The sequence below is a fragment of the Dermacentor silvarum genome, chromosome 7 (genome assembly GCF_013339745.2).
Source record: "Dermacentor silvarum isolate Dsil-2018 chromosome 7, BIME_Dsil_1.4, whole genome shotgun sequence".
In the NCBI taxonomy this organism is placed as follows: Eukaryota; Metazoa; Arthropoda; class Arachnida; order Ixodida; family Ixodidae; genus Dermacentor; species Dermacentor silvarum.
The window spans coordinates 120643846-120669314 of NC_051160.1; the positions used below are offsets into that span (position 1 = coordinate 120643846).

The window sequence follows — 25469 nt, forward strand, 5'->3', positions numbered from 1 at the left end:
CCTCGTTTGTACATTTGAAACGGTGGCCTGCTGAGGCAAAGTAACTATCAAGGAAACCAAATTTTTATAACCATGCAGGTTAAACGTGCCAAAGATGTTCCCAAATTGGTAGTTATTGCTATAAAACACTAATTTACAACAACTATTTTCCAGGACGTACAATGGGTTACTTTCAGTACTTATTCAGTTATGAAGTGTCAATTGGGCGACCACCCAGAGAGGGCATTCACCAATCTATTGTGCGCACTTATCAGCGCTGTGGTTTAAGTGCCAGTTTATAAAATAGACAGGAAAAAGAAGCCAGACATTGTGTCCCCATAAATTGAGATACGTTTTTTTTAAAAAGTACATCGCTAAACATTACCAACTTAAGATTACCTTTTCGTTTTCCTCTTGAAAGTTTATAGTCAAACGTTGAAGTACGTAAATATTGATTTAATTTGCTTTTAAGTCTTATACAGTAAGCGCTGTAGCCGAAGAAAAATGATAATGACCAATCCTTTTTACCTTTTTTGAAAGAGGGATAAACCAATTTTTGAAACGTTCTAAATTATTATGGCTTTAAACTCCTGCGAATTAAGTGATTTGTGTGAGTACTCGCCATACAGATAATCATTGAATTTTTAAGTATACTTGCTGGTCTTTAGTGGTTTTCGCTTCTTCAGTGCTTGCGCAGACTACAATATTTGACTTATACTGACCCGATAAAGGTTCTTATTAGCTCTCTTAAACAGCGCAAGTACAGAAATTGGTGGGAAAGTTATGCTTATCGAAGTATGATGACTGAATATCGAATTTTGGAATTTAAGAGCACCAGATCTAAAGATCTGGTACGCCGCATGGCCAAATTTTAGGTGGTGTGTCGATATATTAGAAGGGAAAGTAAATAAATTGCGATTTCTGCATCTCGGACGCAGGGCCAAGTACTCTCCACTTCAGGTGTACACGCATTAATTTTCACCTCTCATATATTTAAACCCGCCATCTTCTGGTTTCGTGTAACTTGCAAAACTGCATTGATCTTCACGTCTTTTGAGGTGTCGATCAAACATGTCCTGCTGTCGCATTATTCGCCGTATTTGCATGACAATTATTTTTTTCAATGTTTATTTCTTATTCGTTAGATCACACTTCTAACTCGCCAAGTGCGCTTCCACGCTGTCTTTTTTATACTTGATTACATTGCCTATTTTCCCTTGTGGCATACAGAATTATGGAAGACCAAAAGATGCACGGAATGATCGTGGCAGTCGGCATTGGACTGGCTGTCCTCGTAGCCTTCATCACGTTCACTCTATTCACGTCACCGCCACGTAAGTGGACTGCCGCAGAGAGAGCCCCTCTTGCTCCTTTGAGTCAGACATTTTTCACAGTATATTAATACGTGAAACCTCAATGAAAAATATCTATAGGAAATCACAGCACATGGTAACTAGAACACTTTCCTAAGCAATTAAGTGCTTAATATGTTGATCGAGACAATCTATGCTCGAAGCCGAGGGGTGACGTCTGACAGCGTTGGCACACGCAGACTGAAGGCAGTGTGATGACAAAATTTTATAGCAGAAGCAAAAGAACTCGCAACTGTATTAATTGGACCGATCACAACCCTACTAAAAAATCCTATTTGATTTCAAACGGGTTTCATCAAATAGGATTATGGAACGGGACCCCGTTTGAACCCATTTAGCCCAGACCTGTTTGTCCCCGTTTGAACCCATTTAGCCCAGACCTGTTTGTCCCCGTTTGAACCCATTTAGCCCAGACCTGTTTGTCCCCGTTTGAACCCATTTAGCCCAGACCTGTTTGCCCCCGTTTGAACCCATTTAGCCCAGACCTGTTTGTCCCCGTTTAGTCCACTCCCATTTGACCCTGTTCGAACCTACTTATTTCCCTATTTGAGCCAGGTTTCTTTAGACTGGTCCGATGTCACTTAACATAAGTCACTGAGATTTGAGATCAGCCTTGAACGAGTTTTGTGTGACCTATGAGTGCGCTTGACATGTATGACCTATAAGAGTATGCAACCTGAAAAAGATCGGTAGCTCATTTTCATATGTACTACAAGTATGCAAATGTAATTCTTGCAGGTGTACTGCATGCTTTATCATTTGTACTCATTTTACTGCAGTGTTGTGTTGCTGTAATGGTTTGTGCATAAAACAAATGTACAGCAAAGCGTAATTTTAAGTTGGAAAAACGTCGGGTGAAGAGGACTTGTAAAAGAAATACATAAGTATACTTTACGTGTGTTTTTATGTACACCCATTCAAACATTATTACTGAAGCGCTCTGATTTTAAGACGGGGCATGTCACACATCTGACAAGCATAGTTTATTCGAAATTCTATAATGGTACTCTGAAAGAAAACCAGTGGAATGTGTTGCTTTGGTGAGAGCTTGCAGGGCACCTGAAAAAGTAAAGAAAAGCCAACAATTTCTTTTCACTTGTGCAACAGGTTCACACAAAGGCAAAAGCAGTTTTGCGTATGTTCACACAGATAAGAATGGGTAAGCATTTAGAATATAGGAGATACTAACAAATCTCATTCAATGGTAACTGGTTTCAGGCAATATGGCTATGATTCTAAGCGAACATGCATTACTGTGGTAGAATAAACTGTCACAATTAGCGGGCCACTGAAACAAGTGTTATAATCAAAAAGACATCACTCATTCGGTTAATAGTATTGAAGCAACAGAAGTAGTACAAGCATAAAATACACATTTAAAAAGCAGCATGGACACGTCACGCTAATAAATTACTTGGAAGCTACCTTTCTGCCAGCAAAGTAAATACCGTTGTGGAATAGTGGCTTTAGCATACGTGTTTGGCTGGTTTATCCCATACTGATAATTATGAGACTTAGATGGGCTAGTTGGTTGCTGGCTTGATGGAACATGTTATGATGGTGTTTGTAGTAAATTCTGCTTCTTTCTACGCCACGATCTCATTGGTAATCCGGACAGAGTGTTCCTCTGACCCCTGACAAAGTGCAATGAGCATGAGAAGGTACCGCCTCCTGCTTTTTAACTATATTGCACGAGAACACTATAATATGGTCGTGCGTCGTCCTGAAGGGAACATCACCTTAGATGACTCTTGCACAGGAGGGTGCTTGGTGCACCTGAGTACTTCTGCCGGTCTCACTGATTATTGTCCCTTAAAGGCACTAAAATGACGCGTGATGGATGCTCGCACGATATAGCTAGAAATGGGGGAGGCTGTACACCTGGCCTCCAAAACATGCATGTTCATGTGTATGCATAGAGTTGTCAGCTTGCTTATTTCCTGTGCTTTGTGTTTCTGTGTGGACCTGCGTGCTAGGCCATGCCACGGGCTGTGCCGAATGTTTGGTATGTTATTGGTACTTTCTTCATTAACAAGTTCAGGGCCACGATCTTGTAGCAATGCATTTTCTGATGCCGTTTCTAATAGTGCTTCGTCAGTTGTCATAGTGACACTGTGCCCATGTTGTCAGTATGGATTTGATGGAACATGTTATAACGGTGCATGTGAGGACGGGACATAGAAAGAGTGCACTGAGGACAATCGCCGAGCTTCAACTGAGGTTTAATGCAGCAGTTCCTGCACAGAAACATTGGACGAAACACCGCCATGGTGCACATTGTCAGCGCGATCATAACAGAAAGTCATCATGTCATACAGCACTACAAACGTTCTCATCTGCACAAGATTAAAGACACATTTGTACTACACGTTATACCCCATCATCAATTTACGCTCTTCAAACCCGCGAAATTCAAAACCTTTTCTTGCAAATATATGTCTTTTCTTTTTGATAAATTAAATGACGCGATGTTAATGCAACTTTCTCCATTCTTTTTTATATGAAATGCCCCAAACAATTCTCTCTCTCTTTGATCCATAAAACTTCCAAGTATACAAGTGTCGTCGTACACTGGAGTGCAAATACACCTTTACAATGGTCAGCCAAGCGACCCCCCCGCTACAAAAGCCTGCACGGATGCTCGATGCTCCCTCAAATGGTCATTAACACATCTACCAGTTTGGCTGACATAACTGCCACAGGACAGCGGGATGTGGTAAACCACCTCCGTCTCGCAGCGTACGAAGCCCTTAACATGCTGTTTTGCACTCTTTTGTGAAGTGCGTGTACTGTTCCCAGCATAGCACATTCGTGCCAGTTTTTCCGAGCGGAGGAGACTATGGGATTATTGGAACTCAAAACTTGTTAAGAGACATCGCATTGAACAGTATCAGATCCGCGCTCGAATGGTGATGTGAGCATCAGAAAGCTCGGAGTGCAAACAACCAAGAGGCTCAAGCAGGCGGGTTTCCCTGGTGAAACAATCGCTTCTGTTGTTGAAAGCCTATTTGGTGAAGTAAGGTCTGGTGTGGGGAGCAGGGGAGCCGATAAAGAATGGTCAAGGAAGCCGTTAATGGTGCCTTATTTGCACAACCTCTCCCACCACTTGAAGAAAGTGGCCGGAAAGTGCGGCCTTCCCATAGTGTTCTCCGCTCAGAAAAACTGGGGTGAATTTGCCGTGCAGTGAACAGTGCACGCACTTCACATAAGTGTGCGAAACAGCATGCTAAGGGCTTCGTACGCTGCCAGGCGGAGGTGGTTTACCACAACCCGCTCTCTTGTGGCAGGTGTTATGTCAGCCAAACTGGTAGATGTTTTAATGACCATTTGAGGGAGCATCGAGCATCCGTGCCGGCTTTCGTAGCAGGGGGTCACTCGGCTGACCATTGCAAAAGGTGTCCTTGCACTCCAGTGTACGACGACACTTGTATACTAGGAAGTTTTAAGGATCAAAAAGAGAGTGAATTGCTTGAGGCATTTCACATGAAAAAAGGAAGGAGAAGGTTGCATTAGCACCGCATCACTTAATTTGTCAAAAAGAGAAGAGATATATTTGCAAAAGGTTTCCAAGTTGTTTGAAGAGCTTGAAGAGCTCTCGCGGGTTTGAAGAGCTTGAAGAGCGTAACTTGATTGCATAACGTGTAGTACAAATGTGTCTTTGATCTTGCGCAGATCAGGATGTTCCATAGAGTTGTATGACATGACCATCTGTTGTGATCGTGACGACACAATGTGCGCCATGGCGGTATTTTGTCCAATGTTTCTGCGCAGAAACTGCTGCTTGTGTAATTTTTCTGCTGTAAACCTCAGCTGAAGTTCGGCGATTGTCCTCTGTGCATTCTTTCTGTGATCCGTTCTCACACAGCGCCGTTATACGATGTTCCATCAAACCCGTACTGATAACGTGGGCACAGTGTCACTATGACAACTGACGAAGCACGATTAGAAATTGCATCAGACAACGCATTGCTACAAGATCATGGCCCTGAACTTGTTAATGAAAAAAATACCAATAACGTGCCAAACATTCGGCGCAGCACACGGTATGGCCTAGCGCGCAGATCCACACAGAAACACAGAGCACAGGAGATGAGCAAGCTGACAACTCTATGCGTACACATGAGCATGTATGTTGTGGTGCTCAGGTGTACAGCCTCCCGCATTTTTATCCATATTGTGCGAGCGTCCACCCCGCATCATTTTAGCACCTCTAAGGCGCAATAATCAGCGAGACATGTAGAAGTACTCTCAGGTGCACCAAGCACTATCCTGTGCAAAAGTCGTCTAATGCGATGTCCCGTTCAGGATGATGCACAACCATATTATAGTGTTCTCATGTAATATAGTTAAAAAGCGGGAGGCCTTATCATGCTCATTGCATTTTGTCAGGGGTCAGAGAAACACTCTGCCCGGATTACCAATGAGATCTCTGCCGGTCGTGAACAGTGGATGACAAGAGTGGCATGGAATGAAGCAGAATTTGCTACAAACTTGCGATCTTGCAACTTTTGGAGATATCGCAGCTGCGTACAACGTATGGAAACCTTTGGGTGATAACATTTTCCCTACAGTGTTGCAGTCAAGATTTCGAGATACCCGGAGCACAGCACAGAAGCATTGCTAGATAAGAGGTCAAATATACATAAAGTCGATACCGAGCCACGAAAAAATTTTCGACTTAACTGATATGTTCAGATATCAGAGTTTGAGTTAACAAGGGTTCAAGGGATACTCCGGAGTCCCCTACTACAGCATGCCTCATAATCATATCGTGGTTTTAGCATGTGAAACTCAAGAATTCAATTTTTTTAGAGCAAACAGTATATGCATAAGACCAAATGATAATATAGAATATGCTGACAGCAGCTACATAAACAAAAATTTCATACTTTCAAGAAATTGTCAGATGGTCTGAGCAAAGATCTACTAATGCCAAAATTATGGCCATTAGTTATAAATGGCCTATTCTGCAATACCTTCCTTACATTTAACTCAAATTATATGTGCAGTGTACACACATGGTGCCAACTACAGCTGAAAAAGATTGGCACTATTCCTTGAAGTAAGAAGTGCATGGTACTTTTTCACGCAATAGCAGCAGTTTGCCTTGCGATTGTTAGCCTATGCAAATGGATTTAAAACTTCTTGACGTCCCTGTCCCCTGGACAGGTTCAATAGTCGCATTGCGCCTCCTTTCATCAGTTTTTGGCCACAAAGTCATGCAGATAAAAACATTACCCTGAGTTTGAACCTGTTAATGCATTCCGTTTCATAATAATGCAATTGTGGTCACTGAAAAAAAGAAGCTCAAGTTGCGGAGCAGAAACAGATTCCAGGGTTACACCATGGCAGCTACGCCACGTGGACCTTTTCTTTTACTTCAGAAGGAGCTGACTGCAGGCATGTTCCACGGTGAAGGTTACTCTCGCCAGGATATCGTGAAGTATCCTGCACTGTTGAAGTTCAGTCCTTTGCACAAAATGGCAGTTTCAGGTTTAGCGGGCTTGCAGGAAGACAAGCTGAAGTTAACTTCTTGGTTTAAACAGGCTTTTTTTGTTTTAATATGTCAAGCTTTCTTGCGACAGTTTGCACAGGTGGTCCGTTAGCGTCGCTATGAAGTGGACATAGAGCTGCTCTAGTTGGCATCTTGCAAATGTGTCAGTTTTGAAGCCCTTGATTTTCTGTCAGCATTCTTGAACTCTTGCTATTAGTAATTTCTGCCCGGCTGGCCGAATTATCCGGAGGCTCCACACTGACGCTACTGATGTCTTAAAGTGCCAACTTTTCAGGACAAGGTTCTTAGCTTTGTAAGTCTGGTTGAAGGAAAGGTGGCACCTATAGATTTCTAATCGGGACACGAGTAAGACGAACCAATGTGCCTTGGCTAAAATGTGTTATCCATAACTTCTGTAGGAAAATTTTGTCAAAGCTTCAACGAAAATTAATCTAATCAGGTAACATAATGATGAGGATGTGGTCAATGACCAAGTTACTGCCAGCATGCTACCACTGAGAGCAATTTTCTCAACCCTTGACTAACTGCTATACACTATGGACAAGACGTAACCAAGATTCGCTGGCTTGTTTCAATAATGTCCAGAATAGGCACCTGTAAGTGCCACCTTTCCTACAACCACATTTGCAAAGCGAAGAACCTTATCCTAAAAAGTCTGCACTTGAAGACATAGATAGCGTCAGTGTGGGGCCTCAAGATAATTCGGCAAGCCGAGAAATTACTGACAGCACGTTTACAAGTACACCAACAGAAAACCAAAGGCTTGGTAGACGATGCAATCTTCACAGCGCTAACTACAGCAGGTCATTGTTCAGAAGTTCTTGAATGCACAACTCTATGCCAACTTAACACCAATGCTACTGAAGCACCCATGCAGACAGTTGGAAAAAAAAAGCTTGATGCCCCAAGAGAAATGCGCCCACTCAAACCATGGAAGTTATGTGTAACTTGTCTTCCTACAACTACAATGAACCTAAAGCTGCTGTTTTGCACAAGGGAACAAACACCAACACTGGTGCCTCACTCAACCCGAGTCACCTGCTCCGTGGAAGGTGCAGTCAGTCAGCTTCTTTGAGAAGATGAGGCCTGCACCTGCACTGTCAGTGAGCTGTACAAATTACAGAAGCACAGTCTACAAGCTTATGTGTCTTAGTGTGAGCAAGGAACCCGTATGGGCTCCAAAACCCATCGAACCATTTAACCTAACCCAACGAGCCAAGCTAGTTTCGTTCCAAGAAAAGTTGCAGCACGTAGGCTTTTCCTAGAATTCTTTCTCGGCCAAGAACAAGCTTGGCTTGTTGTGTAGGCACATAAATAATGAAAAGGCATGCATCACTACCGGTGAAAAAAATTGAATGCAAAAAAAGCATAGAGTACACAGGTGCAGTGTCTATCACATACCATTATTGTGCAGTAGATGCTACATTGGCTAAACAAGCCAAATGTATAAATGACAGGCTGCGTAACCACGCAAACTTGATGTGTGGGTCAGTTGGCATTAGTATTGCACTGCTCTCAGTGCAATGTGCACCCATATTTAAAAACCACTTGAATGTGGCAAAATATAAGGACCAGAGTGCTTCAGAGATATGTGAATCTTTCCTTATTCAAATGACGGGGAACCAGTGTGTTAGCTCTCCTATCAATAGAATTATTAGACATTGAGACTGCTTATCATCACTGTAAAACAAATCGCGCTAGCCATGCCATGCTCCCTTTTTGTATTTGTGTGAGCAACATGCATTCAGATTGATCCATTCCACCCCTTTCGTCCTTGGCACCATATCACTGTGCGAGTAAAAACTGGACTTTTTCTTAGTGATAGAGTGTTAGTTTAACACACAAACTAGCTCCATGGCAGTTTGTAATAAAGGAGTATAAGCATCCTCTGAAAACATGCCCATAAAGAACAGTGCTAAAAGAGCTCTTTAAAAAAAGAACATGAGTGTATCTCTCATAAAGGCCAACTCTTGTGTCTTTTACTTGACATATTTTTCAATACCAATATTGAGGTGCAAGCTCACCATAGTATATTACCTTGCCAATGAAGCAAATCACAGTGGTGCTTGACTGTGGTGGGAACAACTCGGATGTGAAGATTGGCACCAATTCGCAGCATAGCATGTTCTGCTTACACTTCATCACCAGGCCCAGCCATACCTATAGCAGCATTAAAACAAGTGAGCTTAGTGCCATAAGAGAAACAATATAGAAAGTGACACTATGAACAAAGCAACCTTCATTAGGCATAAACAGTAATAAAATGCAGACATTGTACCCACAGCTAACTTGACTTTGAGCAAGATAGCATGCACAGTAAGAAAGATCTGATGTATAAGCCATCTACTTGAAGATTACTCGAAAGCCCCTTTTTGCCGCCCCCCCCCCTCCCCCTCATGCACGGATGGCTGTCTAGCTGAGTAAACCTGGTTATCCCAGATACAGTGTAAGCAAGCGTTGTCACTTGGGGGGGCCAATCCTAATATTATTGCAGAACATGTATTCTTACAATGATGTTAATTTTTTTGTAACGCTGGCCATCCTGCAACATTATAGCATCGATAAGGCTAATCGCATTACCCAATAAGGCTAACCAATAAGTGTCCCAGGAAGCATAACTCCGGATTTCTACTGGGAAGCATTCACTACATTTTGACAAATATGCTTCTATAGCTTCAACTCTATTTTCATCAACATAGTACAAGCTTCAAGCATCTGCACAAACTTAATGCAAAAGGGTGCCATTAGGAATACTACAATAGTTTTCTACCAATTCAGCCTTTAAAATAAACACTGGCAAGTTCTTTACTATGCCTAGAACAAATGAAGCTGTTCTGGAATTGAATAAGCCTTTTCCATACATGCGAAAATCACCACCACTATGACTTGATTATGGGCATTTTGTAGACAAAAAACACCAAGCACAAGAGTTGAAGCTTGGGCAAGTCGGTAACTTCATTTTGGTGGTGCTCACGTGAGGGAAATAAGCGACAGACAGAGAGTGAAAGCGTGCTGTGCTCTATCGCTCTCTGTCTGACTGTGACTTCCTTGGTATGCGTGCACTGTGGATGTTCCTTATCTCTTTAGTATGTGTGCACAGTGAATACCATTGAAAGGAACATAGAGATGAGATAATGCTAGAATGAATACAATGAACAAGAAACGTGCCTTCTGATGCAGCACATACTTATGCGACACAATTTTCTAGCAACATCCTAAGCCTGCTATTGCACTGAAAATGGCTTATTCGAGCTGCCGTACAAGACAAGTTTGCTTTTACAGAAGACTGATGACATTTGTTCAATTATTTCGACAAACTTGTGGTTATGCAGTAATGTGAAAAGGTGGCATCATTAAAAGCCACCTTAGTTCTTGTGTAAAAAATTTAAATTACATTATGGGGTTTTACATGCCAGAACCACAGTCCGATCATGAAGCACGCCGTAGTGAGGGACTCCGGAATAATTTGGACCACCTGGGGTTCTTTAACATGCGCCTGAATCCAAGTACACAGGTGTTTTCGCATTTCACCCCCTTGGAAAGGCAGCCGCCATGGTCACGATTTCATCCCGAGACCTCGTGCTTAGAAGCTCAACGCTACAGCCACTAAGCAACCATGGCAGGTATGCAAAAAAAAGGAAAGCAGACAGTTAACTCCACAGATCAGGGCAGTGGCAGCGCCTCCTGGGGGCACCGAAAGCGACCATGCTTTCGTGCTTTTGCCCACTTTTGGCCCTTTGGTGACCGCATGTATCGTGACGGCGTAGTATGTGGTAGTTTGTATGGGTGTTCTGTGGTAGTATTTCGATATCATGCATCTTATACGGCGGGTTCCAGCCACGTTCCTTTCAATAGTGAAGACAGCAATCGCCGTATCTCTGGGGCTGCGTGGCCGAGTGGTTACGACGCTTGCCTTGGGATCTGCGGTGCGCGCGTTCAAATCCCGTTTTGGCTTATTTGTTTTTTTTCTTCTTATTTATTAACCTTTTCTTTCTTTTTTTTTCTCTGTGTTTGGCAGCGCCGTTGGTTGTGCCCCGGCGCCGACGCGAAGCGGCTGTCGTTTGGGGTGTTGCGGAGCGCTCGCTCGTGTGTACCAATTTCAAATCGAATTTTACCGTAAATAGTTCAAGCATTAAATCGAGCATGACAGCTACAAGTAGACCTTTTTAGTGCAAGTGGGACCATTATGAGCCAGTTTAACTGGTTTAACTAGCAAACGAGTCCCCTGTTTAGACCCATTTCTGTGTCGGAGTTTCCTGTTAAAACCTGCCTGCGGGCCAAATAGGCCCCTGTTTGGTGCCAGTGCCCAGTATGAACCTGTTTGTTCGCTAAACGGGGCCCCTGTTTAGACCTATTTCTGTGTGGGAGGGTCCCGTTTAAACCTATTTGCAAGCCAAACAGGACCCCGTTCAGACCTGTTTGTGTGTAAACGGGTCCTGTTTACACCTGTATGTTGCCAAACAGGACCCCGTTAAAACCCGTTTAAACCTGTATAACCCTGTTTGAATTTAAATAGGATTTTTTAGTAGGAAATGTATATTAGGCATTGCTTTTTAACAGAATAAACATTTACGGTGGAAATAAAAAGCAAATAGCGTGTATTAACAAAAAAACCTGTTCTTTTTGCACCCCCAAACTTCATGGTGAAATAGTTACACCGCTAATGTGACATCATGAAATTTGGGGAGCTTCGCTCGTTAGTTAATGCGCAAACGCAAAATATGCGCGTGGCCTACGCAATACAAGAAGGACCGGTGCATGCGCCCAGAAACACATCAAGCGACAGCCGGTCTCGCATATCGCAGTCTTTTCATGACAGGCTGCGCCAACAAGTGGCGCTTTCGATAAGTCCGCTCGTTACCTCCGAAACGAGATGCTCCCGTGCGTGGGAATGCTGTCAATTGATCCCTCGCTGGCCGCAGACCCAGTGGCACATATTCAGTGACGCATACTGGCGAAAGGTTCATTGAAGAGTGGTACATAGCCAGTGGATTCATGGTGCACCTCGCTAAACCGTTGGTGGGAAAGACATTCATTCAAAAGAGCTACATATCCGGTGCCACTGCGACGCAGCTTGCTAAAACGACAAGCTGGTCTTGTGCAACCCGAGTGAATCGGGTTCGATCCTACCCAGCACCAGGATATATTTCAGTGGTTTTCTGATGATGGCTGGTCAAAATCAGCCATCGCGAAATCGGTTGATGTTAATGCATCCAGGAAACTCTCTCTGCTGCACTGCTGCTCCTGCGCATTACTTCCTGTCACGGCTGTACCCGTTCGCCGTAGGCGCAATGTCGATCGACGGGGTATACAAGCCGGTTGGTCGTTCCGTACTCAAGCGAACACAGTGAAAGAGTCAGAGTCGGGAGTAAACAAAAAAAAACTAGATATTTATCGACTGATAACGATACACAAATTACCAGAAAATAATAAGAAAAATGACACAAGAAAACTAACCCATCTCAACTTAATATAGCACAATGATGACGACAAATAAATATGACGAGCAATTTAACAGTAGATGTAAAAATAAAACAGTGTGAGGATCAAATACGCAAGAATACACTTAACAGTAAATGAATAAAAAAAGTTCAAAAGAAAGCAAACGATGTCATACGCGTGGCCGGGCAGCAGCAGCAGTTCTATAAACCGTGAAGTCGGCGCGCAGAGCTTACCCGAAGAACGCTGGCGGGCCGATCTTGTCGAGGTGGATGCGATTGCTGGGCTGGGCTTCCCGGGAGTCTAGATCTGACGACTTCCCTCAAGCAGGTTGACCTAACTTGAGGCGAACTACCCTGAGCTTCGTTGCAGACGTTGGTTTGACGTCTCGTACGTCAACTAGTTTCTTGGAGTTCCGACGCGGCTAGAGGCCCAGGTGATACTGGACGGCACTAGCCCCCGACGGCTTCTCAGCAGCTCATAGGTTCAGCTTCTAGACTACAGTAGGGCCCAAAACCTACTCTTAAATAGCCTCTCATTTCCCTAAAATTTCCCTATGTAGGGGAACTGTAGGTATGCAGAGTTCACCTAATTATTTCATGACTCCTCCCAAAAGTCTTCGCTGGGCCCCTTTCAATCAGGGGCGAAGTAACGGTAGATTTCCCTCTCTCCACGCAAGAGTGACGGACTGTGACTGACGATGTGTGTGCTGTGATGTGTGCTCTCTCTCTCTCTCTCCTCCCCATCTTTCATTCCCCCTCATCCCGCTCCCATGTGTAGGGTAGCAAACCGGTTGTGCTGAACTGGTTAACCTCCCTGCCTTTCCTTCTCCACTCTTTCCTTCCTTCCTCTCTCCAAGGTCGAGCCCCCACACTGCACCACCCGGACGCACGCGCACACACCTTGGTCCGTTAATCGGTGTGTCGCTTTCTCGAAACTATATGCCGCATCGTGGGACCACGACGTTTTTTTGACGCCCGTTAATCAGCCTGTCGCTTTCTCGAAACTATATGCCGCACCGTGAGAACACGACGTTTTTGGCGGCCGTTAATCGGCGTGTCGATACCTCGAGAAACTATGTTGCTCCGTGACACTTCCCCACTGTACAGGCTGCGCCGTCTATTGGCGCCACCGCAATGTCCGCACTTGGCGCGTGTTAGATTCCACCAAGCATCGGAAAAAAAAAAAAGATTATTTGTTGTCATTATAGAGCTGCATATTCCCAGTGGTACATGCATGGGGTAGACAAGTGAGTACCCAGGTGTGTGCAAAGTATCTTTTCAATGAACATCTTTTCCGCAAATGCTCACTATGCAGCTCACTGTGTATGTGCCACTTTTTAATGAAGATCTCCGAAACTTGGGTCACTGAGTACATGCCACTGGGTGTGCGGCAAGCGATGGAACATCTCTCAGCGTTCGCAGACCCCAGCGCTGCACGATTCTAGCCTCGGAGGCCACACGCCAGCTTCTCAGCAGTGCCACCAGATGGTCAGCTGGTACAGCGTGTCGAGAAAGAAGCGCGAGAGAGGGGAGCCCGGTTGCCGCATTACGCGTTACTCAGCGGTCGCACGCCCCGGTGCGACATGCACCCGGGAGGCCACGTGCAGGTTTCGTGGTGGTTCGGCAAAATTGCGCCGAGTATTCTTAGAGAAGCCCGAAAGAGGAGTCCCGCTACAGTAGACGACTAATACTTAACTCGTTTAGACTGTGCCAGTTCGTTGTCACTATGTTGATTCAATAATAACGCATAACTTTGGAAGTCATCGTGAGATGGATTATGCTGATTTTTTTTTTCGAGCTGAATTTAATACTGTTTTGTTTTTCAGATCAACCGCGCCATAAGCCACCACCGGTACCCGCTGCAAGAGGTGTGCTGCTTACAACTGTTTCTTGGCCTCTGCCACAAAAAGATGGTTTAGAAACGCAGGATTTTTGCCGCCATGCAACTTGTTGTTACGGCTATTTCGCTGCAATTGAGAATATGGGTGCCCCCTAGTTTGTACTTCTGTCGGACTTAATTTTCTCCTCGCGTCACTGGAAAGATTCCCAGCTAATATATCGAAATGGAGCGCCACAGAAAGTGTGAACGAGTCGCAATATGCTTTGACCACAACTGTTTATTTCACTGCGGCCTCATATTGAGAATTTTGCATTTTAATGAGTTCCGCGGTGTCTGTCATGACGTGCAAGGAATAAATGTCGAATGCAACGTGACTCAGAAGGCAGCGTTCCAACGCTGCGTAATCAATGGGTGGGTAAAATGTAGCGATTCCTTCTCCTAGATTTCACTCCTTTCGAATAATTCACCGCTCGCGATGGTCACAACCTGGTAAATACTTAGGCGGATCAGCACCCGGACAATTGACGAAACACGATTAGGAAAAAAATGGAATATATTCGTTAGATTATTCAGGCCAACGTTATTTTTGATGTCCGGGTATGACTTCGCCAAAGAGCGTGTAGCGCAAAAATGAATTATTAAAGGAGTTGAATATGACAGTCGCATCACGAAGGCGATGCCTTAAGCACAGTTGATATAGCCTGAAGGTTAGAGGAACAAAATCAGAGTACATGAGACACACACGTCTCTTGACAGAGTGGGAAAGCTCAACGAATTACGAAGCCTGCGTTGCGCCACCATTAGTTTTGCCGTAAGAAAGTTGTGTTTACTGAAGCGCAAACGACGCTCTCTCTTAAGCAATTGGCTGCAGAAAGTCATTTTGCGATTGTCATCTCATTCCTAATAAATTCTAAGAACGACGTTGATTCTAAATGGAATGCATTTCTTTTGCTTCGCCATTGTAATAATGTAACCTACGTTGTAAGCTATTTTTACCATAAGTCAGCCATTTTGTGGCGTATTTATTATAAACCTCTACATATCAGCACAATACGATTCAAGGAAAATGTATTTCGCATGGGATGTAATAGAGACAGCGCACGGACATCGGCGCTTAGCACCTCCATTCCTATTACTGGCGCGTTACGTACAGGAAAAGAACTTATTTTTTGTTGAATACCGTGGTGAGCTCCTGAAAGAAAAGATGGGTGACGTCGTCATTGTAACGGCCATCTTATATTCGAAGAAATTTCGGAAACCTTGTTTGATTGGCTAAACGATGCTACATCCTAGATAGCCATATCATCTAGCTGTATTGGAAACACACGTCATGGTTGCTATCCGTCGTCTTTGACAACACAACGAGATATGATGGAATATAATAATCCTTTCGTCATGTATGTGACTTATATCCTGGATTGATATGAAACATATTTGCTTTCGAGATATTTTGATAACGGATGGGACCAAAATTCAATAAAGTGGGCTAGTAATTGCAAGAAATTCCTTACGATTTTATTTCACTGTGCAGACTCAATCACGTTCCATCATCTCGGTAGCTGTCTGGCGTTGACGGCGTCCCGTCGTAGAATTATAAGGCATAAAATTTCCTTACGGTGATACGCGCACTGAACCGATATTCCATAGCTCATTGTATACGTGCCCCAGAATCCTTGCTCTCTTATTTGACAGTCTTTTTCATAGATTACTTTGGACGCACCGTCAAAACGCTCGTAATGTATTTTTTGGCATCTAATATAATTCCCGGGTGAAAGCCTCAATTGGCTTCGGAGATGCATTGTTTATGCATTCTCAAGAGGTCTATGAAATATCAGCTGCGAAGATAATATGTATTGCTCAGCATAGAAAGACCTGCCCCTACGGTGACGGCGTGCCGCTCATCTATGGAGCCCAAGAATTGTCATAAACGAGATCGATTGTAATATGAATACACGCACACAATCTTCGGACCCTGCCCTTCAGCGCAGTAATGCTGAAATGCAGCCTCACCATCCCGCATAGCTATCAGGCATAACCTCGCCGAAAAATTTTGCTTCACGGTAGATTTTCTGTTTAAGTATATTATTTTATGTGTTTGCAGAGTACACCATCCGAGACCACAGCCAGAAACACGAAGTGCCGGCAGGTAACTATTCCGATCCGTGTCTCCGCTCGTGATTTAAGTGATAGGGGCTAACGTGACGGAGTTTACTATAGCATACCAAGGGCGCTGAAGAAGTCTTCAGATGGCCGCTGGTGATCCTCATTCAGCTCTACAGCGATTCTTCCCACTCTGCTAACAGCCAACAGTATGTTATTTGCAGCAAGAGACGTCCACCATACTGGGCTTTCTTCGTCGTTTATAATGATCGAGTGTCTCAGTTTTTATTTGTTATACTTATAGCAGATATGTCACTGCTTTAGATTTAAAACAAGTTCGAAAACGTAGATTTCAACGTATGCTGCGTGATTCATTATATCTGATTTGTTATGGGCAAACGAGCGGAAAGGAGTATTCCAATGAATAATAGATAAAAATCACGATAGTTATATAACGCTATTACACTTTGATAGAATACTACTGCGTGCTGCAATACTACATGCCATAGTATTCTATTTTCATTGCAGGTAAGCTAAGGACGTGGTATAACATAAGGGTCCGCAGACAACCGCGTGTACTTAATATGCGGTGGAAAAATTGTCCAGAGGGCAGAGTCGTTTTAATGTAGGAGTGAACGCTCCTAATATTTCAGCCAGCAGACGGCTCGAGAAGAGTAGGATTTCCATGCTGGGGTTTTACGTGCCAAAACCACGATTTTATTATGGGGCACGTCGTAAGGGGGAGGGCCACTCTGATTAATTTCGACCACCAGGGGATATTTAACGTGCCCCAAATGCACGGGACATGGACGTTTTTGCATTTCGCCCCCATCGCAATGCAGCCGCCACGGCCGCAATTTTATCCCGCTATCTCGTGCTTAACACGCTTAACACGGCAACACCATAGCCGTTAAGCCACCGCGGCGGGTCGTGAGGAATCCCTGACATGACCAATTGTCGCGTATAGGAGGACAAAACAAAGTAGTTCAACAAAGGGTAACAATGGCCTGTTTACGAATCAATCTGAAAAGAATCGTTCTCCCATATTATTTCGTTGATTGGAAATGAAGCCTCGAGAATCCTAGACACCTAAAAAAACTAAACAATTAAATGAAATTTGCCAATACAGCTAAAACAGGACATTTTTTCTTGCTCATTTTTCTCGCCGAATAGGCATCAAACATGTAAAATCTTGCCTCGGACTCATCTCATTCCAGAAGCGTTCTGTGCCTATCATAAATATGTAGTATTGCAAAAAAAAAAAAAATCTAGTTGTCTCAGAAGTAAAGCCTGCCTCTTTTCTTACTCAGGTATTTTTCTTCAACGATATGCAAACGATCTTCCACAGATTTTGTGACTGAAAAGAGACAGTACGCACAAGAATTCGGCCTAATATATTTAAAACGCTAAAGGTTGGACGGAGTGGTTCGAATAGCAGCGAATCAAAGTGCTAGGTCAAGAAAAAACTTTTTTTTTTCAAGCACGCCTACTGAGGCAAAGATTGATCGGTATGGTACAGAGATATCGATTGGGCCATGGATTTCTTGTGCCAAATCTAAGAATGGTCGCTGACCCACCGCTGACCCGCCGCTAAGCACGAGGACGCGGGATCAAATCCCGGCCGCGGCGGCCCCATTTCGATGGGGACGAAATGCAAAAACGCGCATGTCCCGTGCATTGTGCGCACGGTAAAGATCGCCTGGTGGTCGAAATCAATCCGTAGTCCCCCATTACGGCGTGCCTCATAATCAGATCGTGGTTTCGGCTCGTAGAGCCCCATAATTTAATTAAACGTGTACATCGGACTCTCCAGAACGCAGGCACGCAAAGAAGCCCAGCCCTGAAGAGGATGACGATGAGGAGAAACGACGGAAGAAAGTACGCTTCGCATCGCAGAAAGCTTTCCCCATGAATGATAACAATCAGTCAACGTTCCTCATCTATCGCGCGCTTATCGAGGAAGGTAAGGAGGGCGTTCCGGCTTCGTAGAGTTTGCGCGCATGTTTGGATTTGAAATAGTTATTTCTAACTGCATAGTATGTAACCAATTCTGTCAACGCAGGCAGGCTATAAAAATGTTGATAGCTTTTCCAAAAGCAAAATATTTACGGTCCTGCTTCAGCAGCGTGAGTTCTGTCTATTAATCTTTAAAAAATAAAGATTACCTCTTGATGCAATTTCTCAGAATTTTAGGCCGCTTACATGCCCTACTTGTGAGCGCAGAAATGACTCTGCGCAACCTATGAAGATATCTTGTATGAACATTGGAAAGTAAAAAAAGATATCACTAATATTAGGGTAAATGTTGAGCATACTGATAAGTAAACGAAATTAGACGTGCCAATCCGGTTCCATCTCGAGACCCGTGCTGCTCGGCATCACACGCGTTAAACACTTAGCTATGCAAGTGTCGCGATCGACAGTTCGTACAGGGATACGGAGAGAAGACTTGTACGTGACGAATTATATGTCAATAATTACGCTTATTTATTTGCATTTATTGGTGATTGTATATTTTAACGATTACCTTTAATACGTTAGCACTAGAATTGGCGAAGGGGAAAACAAGTGTGTGAAATGGTGGATGTAGGCCCCGTGGTAGACGTAAAGGTAAATGTATATATATAGGGTGTCCCAACTATCATGCAACAAGATTAAAAAATATGCGAAAAGCTCCGTAGCTGGACAGAACCATGGCAATATTGTTTGCCGTCGATTGTAGATATTGAGATCATTTTTTTGCATTCCGCCTAATTACATAATTAGTTTTAATTTTTAGATCAATTTCTCAAATATTATAATTAGCTGAAAAGTGTCAATGAGAAAATTGTAGAGAAACTTGAAAAACTACCGATACAGCTTTCTGTTGCTCAATACGTGCTACATAAAAGTGTTTTCCGGGTGTGAAAGAAGCCCGCGAATACACGCAAAATTGCCGCGCTACTGGCCGCTCGAGGCACTTTATCTCTATAACTTGAGAACGCACAGAACGGTAATATTGCGGTATTCATAAGCTACAATGTAGAATTATGTTCGACTGTTTAGACATGCAAATATTTGCACCCACAGAACAAACGAAGTGCCGTTGTTACCTGCAGTCATTATTGTATAACTGTATAAAACGCAACCATTGCAAGAATTCTGATTTTAAAAAAGACCACGATAATGACTAGCAATAGTTAGGTTATAGAGCACATTGCTGTCTATAGGAAGTGTAGGGATCAGTCAGAGTTACTAATCTACTTACCATCTGGTCGAAAGGAAAGGATGGCTGCTAATGGATATTTTGTAGCGATTTCACTCACATCCGGGATTGTGAAATTGTGAAACAAACTACCTAAAAGAAGTGACGTGACCGTCATCAACGCATTGAATTGTAGCTCTGTCTGTTACAAGCCCTCCGATTAGGAGCTTGCAATGTGTTTTCTTTCAATTTAGCAGTGTTATCGTTGTCGATTGCTTCGAACTGCTGAATTGTAGAAGCACTAGCGTTTGTTGCAAAATCCTTCTTTCAGGGATGTTAGGCACCAATTCCTTAGTTCTCGTGAAGTAGCCACGCTTTAAGCTGGTGCGAGCCAACGTTCTGCATACTGTTGTTCATTATTTACGCACTCTCATTTTAGCGCTTAAAATTTTTCTTGTTGACTATCATGCTGGGAAAACCTATGAGGCCTTATTTGTATTCAGAAAGACAGCAAGATACAACACATCGGACGTGCATAGTCGAGAACAGAAAATAAACACACTGCCTTTATCCGGCCGGAAAATGAGCACTGTAATGTGCAACGTTACTAGAACCAAGTCAGTTTTACAGCTGCGCACAAAACATGGCCCCGTGGTGGTCGCCAGAACTAACTGCGGTGCGATCGAGTCGCGCTAGAGGCAGCGCTTCCGGTTGCGCGATTTCTTCGCTGCGGCTGCATCTCGTTTGGTGGTTTTGCTGCTGGGCATTTGTTGCGTCGTGCAGAAGTTCGTTCGGAGGTTTGAGTATTCGGAGCTCGCGCTGGTTAGCAGAGGTGTGAAGCCTGGCTAGTGTCGAGCATGCAGTATGCCGTCGTGTTTTGCTCATGGGTTGTAAAAGCGCCTGCAAGTTGTCGGCTAAGCGCCACTTTTAATGCGTAAGCATTCTTTGGCGAGTGCCACAGGTCCGTCACGCGAAAAGTGTAATGCCCTGTATCTGCACAAATATATGTAATTTGCAAAGTTAAGACGTTTAATCGTTATAGTAACAGAAATATAGATTATTGGTAGCTTTAAAAGCGATAAGGAACCACTTAAATAAAGATTGATCAGAGAGAATACCCATAGGATACATAGAGCGCCATAGAAAATGCAAGCGGAAGCTCATAATAAGGGTTGGCCAACTTAAATTTTGGCGTAGGCCACCTTGAAATTTGGGGGTGGGGCAACTTAAAGTTTAGGGGTGGGCCAGTGCGCATGACTACTTTTCTCCAAGGAAATGCATAGCTAATATCGGAGGTAAGGGAGCTCTCCATATGCAATGGCATGATAAACAGTAATTTTTAAAGCTTTTTCACGCTATCCAGTAGTTTTTTTCCGCTGCTTCCCTCATTAGCAATCTAGTTTTTATCCCCCTCCCGCATAATCAATTATGAACTGCCTTATCTGGTGGACACATCCAGTCACACTTGATGTCGGAGCAGCTTCGCAATATAGCACAACCGTTGAAATCGAAGCTTTCACGTCGTCCTTAGGATTCGTACTGCACTTGCGAAGCTGTCACTCATAGTGAAAACTATGAACTCTAATTTCGAAGCTAGTACAGCTTTTTAGTGGAGTAATAAGTCGACGGAGCGAATGTGTGCAATACCAAGCTGCCGCACCGCCACAGGAGCAGCAGTCGACGCGGCAAACCGGTAGCCGGACTCGACCGCAGCGCCGTTAGTTCTCGCGACCACCGCCTGGGCCACATGCTTGCAGTGGCCAATATGCGGAGCTTCGAAACTGACTTGATTCTAGTAACGTTCTTAACGTGTACAATAATTGTTTTGCTCGTTCTTCACGCTGCACTTCGGGATTCAAGGATAGTCGGCGTAGCTCCGAGATGTTGCTTTTTCAAAGACCACGTAGTGCTCCAACCTAATATAAGGTTGCATGCACTTAAACGTTATCAGGTACCGACAATTATTCGGCTGAACACTATGTAAGTATCAATCGCTGGCAGGCTACAGAAAGAAAAGCGTAATATTTATATATAGCAAATTTGAATGCTGTGCTAGTAGAACGAATGCGCACTTAATATCACTGGAAAATGACAGCAAGATTGAAGAATAGACGCCCCCAGGACGAGCACTGCTTAACAAGTCACATAGTTCCAAGGTCTTTGACCAGCGCAAACGTATCCCTGTTACCGTGTTCATGGCTATTGCTGCATATAGAGCGACACCTCATTCAAAGCGCACATAATTTTCGCCTTCCTCAACAGACAAGCATTAAGCTTTAATTTTAACAGCGGAGCTGTTTAAGCCGGCCAGTAATGTGTGCCGCCTGCCACTGCGTTGCCTAGCAACCACTTCGCGGATTGTCGCGCGCTATGCTCGGGAGAGAGAAAGAGAAAATGAGAGCGAGAGAGAGAGGGAGAAACATTGTAGCAGCACCAACGAGGCAACGCGCAAAGGAGCTGCCGACGACGCCATACCGGCTTCTATGTTTCCCCGCATTAGCGCCGAACGCTGGCGGTATCCGGGACTGCAGCAGGTGCCTCTGGCGGCGGCTCGGCCGAGCTCCCACCAGCTGCGCGCTACTGCGCATGCGCCGTGACGTCATCCCGGCGTGTCTTCTGCTGCGCGCAGCCGTACACTGTGCATTGCTTTCGCCCCACTTTCCCTATGTGTGCTCGTACTGGAAGTGCTTCGCGAGGCATTTACCGATACCACGGACCACGAGGAAATGCTTATACACTTCGTATAACTTAGCATCACTTGGCATTACTTCGGATAACATAGCATCACTTCGTATTGACCCTTCTCGCGGAGCACTTTGTACTCGAGAAACGACATGGCGCTTACGGCGGCGCGCCATACGTCTGCTCAGCGACCGCGCGCGAATACGAAACCAATACCGTTTTCACCTTTGCTTCTGTGCGTTCAGCTGTCGGAAATGCCATTGAGTTTTCGCTAACGCGCTGTGCTCCATTCATGCTGGTTTCAATCATGTGGATTGAAGACGTGTGCAGTAGTTGGCTGCAAAAATAGGGACTGGCATATTAAGGAATGTAATGAATATGTGGGGCCAAGTTCGCGGACCGCTGCTGCAACTGTCCGTACATGTTTCCGGCACTTCGAGATGCACGGCTTTCCTCAAGGATACACAAATTCGCCCATCCGCAAGCGTTGTATTGCTAACCTTTAAAGAAAGGGCTTCAGCCCCTCTGTGTCGGCAAGAATGAGTACAGCTCGTTAAACAATGATAACGGGAGTAGTGCGGCTTCCTGTAATAGTAGGTTTCGCGCACAGTAACTACACACATCTACCCCAACCAGCACGGAAACTTGCACCCACTCTTTCGCCAACGTGTCAAGAATACGTGAATGGGCGCACACTTGAATATATTCGCACTATATGCACAATAAGTGACGGTACTACACCGATAGCGCACGAATGGTTGTAGCTGAATGTTTCATGACGGTCCACAACAGTAAGCGAGTTATTAGCGATAATACGCATTTGTTACAAGGTATTACAATGTGCAGAACAGGTATACGTTTCCAGCCTTGTGCGCAGCAAGAACAGATCTAACGGAACTGATGAGCACACCCACGAGCGATTAGGCAGAAAATTATCAGATAGGGACTGTACCAAAGTACCTTACTGAGTCAGAAACGTGACAAGCTGCGGCTGCTTCAAAATATTTGCTAAATAAAGAACGAAGACCAAAACACCGCAATCCTGCTTCAATTCATGAGCGGAAAGTTTGGATCGCTTCGAATGCATATTTAGCCCGGCTTTTAGAGCAAGCCCCATGTACGCTGTTCGTGCCGTTTGGACATAGCTTAATCAGCTCCGAAACCGCTTTTGCATGCTCTCTGAAACTGCGGCCAAAGCTTCGTGTCGTCCATCCGGTAACCGTCTACGCTATCTACGCCTACGCAAACAGAGGTTTCTAAGCCGCACCGGTGTCATACGCATCCATTGTAAAAACTGAGGCAACGGAGGCAGTTGATCGCAAGCAATGGACGCGTCACCACGTGATCAAACATGGCTGCGCCCACGGGATCGCCGCAAAAAGGGTCAATATAGCCAAGACCAGCTAGAAACCGATCAGCTCCGCTGAGTATTTAGCCTTGCGCACTAGTGCAAGCTACCCCGAGTTTTTACCATATTTACGGACGAGCATTACTGCGTTAAGCCATTGTACAGTGTTCGTTTTACGAGTCACTGTTCTATGGCGTTTTGTGAGATTTTTTATTGGTGCCTCAATGCCGTAAACTGTAAGCCTCTGATACAGGAGCCTATGACCTCGCAAAAGTTGCTACTTTAGGGTGATTTTTATTTGACGCGATCTTTTTTCTCAACATGCAGCGCAAGAGAAACAAGAACGTGGCCCGCAAATGGGTGCTGTGCATGCAGGTAAGATTTCTTCGACTACATTTAGTAGGTCTTTCTACATATACATTGTGTTTCCGGTCTCTTCTCGACGGCACTAGCTGCAGTCGAGTTACTAGACTAGTATCACTTATGCAGTACTTCTTTGTTCCATTAAAATCCATTCAACCACAACGCTAGTTGATTATGGTTGACTTCAACGAACCGCACGGAGAATGACTATACCTCCTATAATAGGGTTTCGACTTCTTTGCTTCTTAACACTATCAAATAACTTCATTTTCCCCAAAGAAGTGGGCTATCATATCGGGTTCAGTATTATTTCTTATATAGCCAAAACGTTGGTGCGGCACATTTATGTTCGTATGTTTCTATGATGGCCATGCTGAATAGAGAGCTAACAGCAGAAGAGATGCATTCGAATTTTTTTCCCTCGAGCTCTCAGTAATATTACGAGCTGCAAATACAGTCTTGCCAGAGAACACAAATTTTCTCTGACGTTAGCGATATTTTGAGCAATTTACTAAGTGTATATCAGGTTCCCCGATGATATTATGATTGTTGAGATAAAGTTGCCGTATAACGGAACAATGTCTTTGCAGAAGTTTTTTTTTTTCACTTTCTCTACCTGCTTATTAACCCGTGGTTGCCAAATTATGGAAAAGATCAAGAATATACATGGCTCAAAAAAGTTTCGAATACGCATTGTGACATATGTGTAAGCACATCGATATCTTGCTTACTTCATTCAAGTCCCTTCAGCCTCTGGAGAATTTCCGTCGTAGTGTGAACTACCACTTTCCTCATGTCGCCACGATAACTCCGACACATGTGTACTGGAGATGCTATGTACATTTATGAAATGTCGTTTAGAGGAAATGTATCATCAAATTGATCAAATATGCCAAGCTGTACGTAACGAATGTTTCTTTAAGAGCGGAGAAGTAAAATAAGTTAGCCATCCACGACACAACATCAGGACATGGCAGGTGGTGTTCGTTGCACATTCTAATTAATATTTATTGTATGCCAGCACACACACTCCACATAGGCAATTTCATTTCTATTACTACGCACACGTATTTCATGGCACTACTCCAAATTAGCTGCAATTTGCCCTAACTAAGAAACTGCTACCTGAACTGTAAGCTTTTTTTCGGAAACTTAATGAAGTTGTTTCCTCCTTAAAGTTCGGAAATGACCCGTTCACGGTAATACAGATTTGGAGGAGGCATATTGCGGGAAGACAGCACACATTTTTTAGGCGACATCTTTCAATGCGTAACAATGTCCACCGTGCACGTATTATTGTGACAATCATCGTTCCGCGCATTTTTTAGATTCAAGTGAAACGTTACAAATGCTAGGCGTACGACTGATATAGAACAAGCATGCCCAATATGTAGTAAGCAGGTCCTGCGACAGCTTGACATGTCATAGATTTTACTCAGACGTGTTCTCAGCTTCCACATGAATCCGGGCAGCCACAAATACATATTGCAAAAAAATCACTCGTGCATTTCTAGAACGTTTCCTCGGCTCCTGTGTGATGTCATTAAACAGATAAATCTATAGGTCAGACAATTGGTGGTTGTGGCGCACATTGTGAGTCGCACTTGTCCGGCGTGGTCGACGAGCTCGCTGCGGGCGGGACAA

General features: G+C 44.1%; 1 protein-coding gene across 1 annotated transcript in view; it reads left to right on the forward strand.

The window, feature by feature from the left end:
• The first annotated feature begins 1213 nt into the window (after positions 1-1213).
• LOC119459709 (uncharacterized) overlaps positions 1214-25469 on the forward strand; it is a 73431-nt gene continuing 49175 nt past the window's right edge. The window contains exons 1-5 of the mRNA XM_037721356.2: positions 1214-1313; positions 14135-14176; positions 16250-16294; positions 18062-18211; positions 23790-23837. Coding sequence (XP_037577284.2) covers positions 1214-1313; positions 14135-14176; positions 16250-16294; positions 18062-18211; positions 23790-23837 — 385 coding nt within the window. The remainder of the gene's footprint in view (positions 1314-14134; positions 14177-16249; positions 16295-18061; positions 18212-23789; positions 23838-25469) is intronic.